Source organism: Meleagris gallopavo, chromosome 14 (genome assembly GCF_000146605.3).
Source record: "Meleagris gallopavo isolate NT-WF06-2002-E0010 breed Aviagen turkey brand Nicholas breeding stock chromosome 14, Turkey_5.1, whole genome shotgun sequence".
Lineage (NCBI taxonomy): Eukaryota > Metazoa > Chordata > Aves > Galliformes > Phasianidae > Meleagris > Meleagris gallopavo.
The window spans coordinates 8755084-8760051 of NC_015024.2; the positions used below are offsets into that span (position 1 = coordinate 8755084).

The 4968-nt window shown below is 58.6% G+C and overlaps 1 protein-coding gene across 2 annotated transcripts in view; it reads left to right on the top strand.

The window, feature by feature from the left end:
* Positions 1–2464, top strand: part of LOC100542665 (histone H2A type 2-B) — a 2706-nt gene extending 242 nt beyond the window's left edge. The window contains exon 2 of one of the 2 annotated variants that reach the window (XM_010718526.3): positions 491–2464. In XM_010718526.3, coding sequence (XP_010716828.1) covers positions 491–796 — 306 coding nt within the window. In that variant the 3' untranslated portion in view covers positions 797–2464. Of the gene's footprint in view, positions 1–304 lie in introns of those variants that run through there. The other variant, XM_003202204.4, reaches the window with a different exon arrangement.
* The last annotated feature ends 2504 nt before the right edge of the window (positions 2465–4968 follow it).

Here is a 4968-nt window from a genome sequence, read left to right on the forward strand (position 1 = left end):
GGGTCTTGGTGACCGCCTTTTTGGAGCCCTTCTTGGGGGCAGGAGCCGACTTCGCTGGTTCCGGCATCGCGCACGCCCGCCGCTGCCTATACCGCTGGATCGACGCAGGTACAATGGCGCCGTCGCCCGTACTTATAGAGGCGGTATGCAAATTAAGGGACTCGAAGTTGTCCCTTTCCATTGGACATCTTTGGACCGTGACGTCAAAATCACTTGCGGTGTTCAATTGGTCGGTTTTCTATCGATGTTCCCATTGGCTAACTCCACAATCGCCGTCTCCTCCAATCAAAAGTGGCGCACGACCCCAGCAGGAAGGGATAAAAGGGCGGCGCTCAGCTTCTCCTGGATTCATCCGACTCTCCTGGCCTTCTGCTTGCGTTATCGATTATTTTTTGGCTGACTTGCTTATAAAGATATGTCGGGCCGCGGGAAGCAGGGCGGGAAGGCGCGCGCCAAGGCCAAGTCGCGCTCGTCGCGGGCCGGGCTGCAGTTCCCCGTGGGCCGCGTGCACCGGCTGCTGCGCAAGGGCAACTACGCGGAGCGGGTGGGCGCCGGCGCCCCGGTGTACCTGGCGGCCGTGCTGGAGTACCTGACGGCCGAGATCCTGGAGCTGGCGGGCAACGCGGCCCGCGACAACAAGAAGACGCGCATCATCCCGCGGCACCTGCAGCTCGCCATCCGTAACGACGAGGAGCTCAACAAGCTGCTGGGCGGCGTGACTATCGCCCAGGGCGGCGTCCTGCCCAACATCCAGGCCGTGCTGCTGCCCAAGAAGACGCAGAGCTCCAAGAAGTGAACGCTGCTCCTCTCCCGGCCCCTCCTCGCCGCTGCCCCCCGCATCTGATTCCCCTCCTGCTCCTGCACCCGGGTTGAGGGGTGAGCCCCGGCTGTGCCCCTCCAGCTCTCCATCGGCCCCCGGCTTGGGCTGTAGTGGGGTGCTGGGGGAGCGCGGGCGAGGCCGGGCCCCTCTTGTGTCCCCACCCCGCCTCGTCTCTCTGGAAGAAGTGTTTTTGCAGGAGATGGTGGGGGTGCGGGTGGCGGGGCCCGGGGCGGTGCGGTTGGGTCGCCGCGTGGAGCTGCTGAGGACTGTTGTGGCTGCGTGGGGATGGACACGGGGCACCTCCGGCTGCCTCCACCGGCCCTGCAGGCCCCCCCGCGGCTGTCCTTGCTGCCCTGGTGTGGGGCTGAGTCTTGCTGCTGCTGCACACCCTGAGCGGTGCCATCCCCGCTGCACTGCGGCAGGGGGGGCTGGCAAATGCGAAAAGCAGAAGTTTCTCCGTCAGCAAGGAGCGACTGTTAGTTTTAGTTCTGTCTGTGGTTAAAGCTCGTGCGTTCCTACTGTTAAGAAGCTCTGGTCCTATTTATTTGGAGGTATTTTATTTTGGGTAGTCCCTTCCCCCACAAAGGCAGCTCCCAGCTCGGGGGGCTTTGGGGCACTCTGGTGTCAAATCCCTGCAGAGCATTGCAAGGTCAGGTGCCGGGAGCTGCCATGTTCTGCTGCAGCTCCATGCTGCTGGCAGAGCAGCCCTGTCTGTGGGAGCCCCCCGTGTCCCTCGGCTCCATCACACCCCGATGGCACTTCCAAAAATGACATGCTGTGTCTTTCTGTTTGTTCAGCACCGTTTCTGGTTCTGAGAAATAAAGTGATGATGCTGTCTGTTATGTGTAACTTTCTGTGGATTAATGTTTCTTTATAAAACAACAACAACAATGGTACGGTTTGTGCTGAAGGCCGTTCCTAGCTCGAGCTGTATGTATTGAATGGCCGTGGATAATGTGGGCTCACAGGGCTGTCCCGTGACACCGGGAATGGCTGATGTGCTGACAGTGTTCCTCGCTGCCCAGTGCAGCCCGCTGCCATGGAGGCCCATCGTCACGTGCATGTGGTGCTGTGTGGGCAATTGGACTGCAGACCTTCATGACCTCTTCTTTTTCTCTTGTTTTCCTAAGTAAAATGAGCAGCTTCTATTTATGTGCTGTAAGTAGCATGTGTTCAGCCTATTGCCTCTGCTGTTAATCTAGTGGATGAAGTCCCTCAGCCTGGCGCTGGCACTATTCTCACCTAGAGTAGATGAAGCTGGATGCGTCTGCTGCTTCAAGGGAGGGGTTTTGTGCTCTGGAGGACGTGGAAGCGGCGTGTTTGTTGGTGTGCTCATGTGGTGCAGATGTCCCTTGGTTATGCTGTGCTACCTTGATCTTGGGATGGGGGGAGATGGGGTGGGGGCAGCTGGCTGTGTGCCCCTGCTGCAGCACGGCTCCCTTCTGTAAGGGGACAGTGGGCTTTCTCCCCACGTGTGCTGCCATGGGGGATGGGTAATGTGTCAAAAAGTCTTGTTCTCTCCCTCCTTTCCTTCAGGACCAGCGTTCTGTACAACCGAGTGCTTTGTATTAGAAAATGCAGAACTTGTCATACTGAAAAGAATGGTGCAAATCCAATATTTGATTAAACTGGTTCCCTGTTGAATGCTGTTGAAGTGCTGTCTTGTCACCACACCAAATCTGCTCTAGCTGGTAGTGGGCTGCAGGAGCAGGCTGTGAGGCAGCTGGCTGTCTGGGCTTGCTTTTCCCTGAGCAGAAAGGACCAGATCTGGCCTAGCACCTGTGCATGCACTCATCTCCCATATACCATTTTCCACTCACCCTGGGGGCAGGTAAAACCCTTCCTCAGCTCTTCTCTCTGCTGTGGGGCTGCCATGCTGTTTGCTCACCCTGTCAGAGGTGCCTGGAAGTATGTGGGGTCCCTGGGCTGGGAGCAGCAGAGCAGAATGAGGCTGCACCTGGAGCCTTCCCCCAGTCCCTGCTGGAGATCCTCAAGGCACTGAATGAGCTTCTGGAGGTCTGATCGGAACAGCGACACAGATGGGAGTGGATGGACGCCTGTAGGTAACTGGGGATGTTTACTCTGACACCCTCTTCCTTTGTTGAGCGTTCCTGGGTTACTGCTGTGATGGCCCAGCAAGCCAGAGCTGCTGCATACCCTCATGCTTGGCTGGGGGAGAAGTGCTGTGGGAGGCTTACCCACAGTCAGGGCCAGGGTTTGGCTGGGTCTGAGCTGTGCTATCCAAGGTGTGGGTCAGGACTGGAGCTGCTGAACTCCAGCAAAGAAATAGCTGTCCTTTCTTGTGCCTAAAAGTGCTGCCCAGGTGAGTGCTGTGCGGGGCAGGGCACAGGGATGTGTTGGGCTCGCTGAGTGCTGCATAGCAGGCCTGGGGCTGAGCAGCTCAGTAGCAACTGTGGTTACCCCGACTGCTGGTGGGGGATGTAGCTGTAACTGGAGCTGTGGGTGGATGTGCACCCCTGGCAGCTGGGGTGAGAACTGGGTACTGCCAGCCACATGAATGACAGCCTGAGCTGCTGGCAGACAGGAGGAAATCCCGTCTGTCCAGCCTAGCATTACTGAAGAGCTCAGCCCGTGGTGTCTCCTTATCTTTACGTCTGAACAGCAGTGTGACCACTGAGAGTGCCTGGATTCCATACAGTCTTCATCAAGTGGCTGAGACAGACCTCCAAACCTACAGTTCTGGGTAATGCTGCTTGCCTCACGGCACCAGAGCTGATGAACTCAGAAAAGGTGCTGGGCTCAACTGCCTGGAGCTTTCTCCTGAGGTCGTGCAAGCCTCAAAGTCTGCATGTCAGCCTCTGCTTCTCTGTGAGGAGAGCTGGGGACTGCAGGGCTCTCCTCCACTGCCTCCTCTTGGGCACACTGTAGCCCGAGGGGGAGATGGCTGCAGGAACATGGAAATTAAGCTTCTCTGTGCTGCAAAAGCTCTCTGCCTTCATACCACAGAGCTGGACCTTGCTACAGTCCTCTTGGGGTGAGGTTGGAGCTGCCTGCCCTTGGGAAGTCTTGTCTTTGCCCCCAAAGCCAGGCCCAGGGACTGGCAGCATCTGTGGGATTGCACAGAGGTGTCACAGCTCCAGAAGTCCTGAGCTAGACAGCAGGACGCTGCCAGCCCCTCTGCCCCAGGGCTCTGGCTGGGCTGGCATGGTGTGCTGGGGCACAGAGCATCACCTCTGTCTGCCCTTTGCTGTCTGGGCTTGGGCTCCACTCCCCTTTGCCTCTGCACCGGACTACCCAGGATTGCCAGCAGTGGTTTATCTATTTCTATCCCTGTCTGCCCAGCAGTGTGCTTTAAGGGTCGCTGCTGCAGGCAGCGGAGCAGGAGGAAGCGGGGACACCCTGCTTCTGGCACACAGCCTGCTCCAGGGAACTGTAAGAACCTCAAGTGTGGCTCTGCTCCTGCCTGAGGCCAACCAGCTCGGTGATAGCATTCCTTCTGCTCCTCCAAAACCTGCAGTGTCATCTATTGACTGAGGAGACAACTGCAGCTCTGCACCGAGTGCAGCAGCTCTCCTAGCATCTGAGATGGCTGGCAGATAGCCAAGCTCCTTGTGACTGTGCCTGGCCTGACCCAGCAGCTGTGTCCTGAATACAGACCTGGAGAGCCTCCCAGAATTCACACATCTCTGTTCATCCTGCTGCCGTGCTGGGAGCCATCACATACTGGGCACCCTGGCGATACCGGCCTCATACCTGTGGAGCAACTCCTTGAGGTGCAGCGTGACCCCACTGCCCCCTCCTGTTGCCCCATGCCCACCCACGTTCAGGGTGCTGGGGGCTGGCAGGAGCTGGGAGGTGTCTCATAGGGTTGAGCTCCAGCGGACCCAGTGGAACAACATGGCCCAGATCCCCGGCAGAGCTTTATGCAACCTCCCTGCTGCAAGCTATAAATAGGCACAGCCGATGGAGGGGCTCACGCTGCTCTGATGCCAACGGAGCCATCGCTGCCTGCATGCAGCAGCAGCCGCAGCTCCTGGGAGAGATGCTCCCATGCGGTGCCAGGCAGTGAGGGGGCGGTGATGGAGCCCCGGGAGGCCTCGAGCTGCGCTAGGGGTGATGCTGCACCGCTGAGCCCCCCCTTACTGCTCCAGGCGCTTTGCCAATGACAGCTGCGGGCCGGGCCTCTC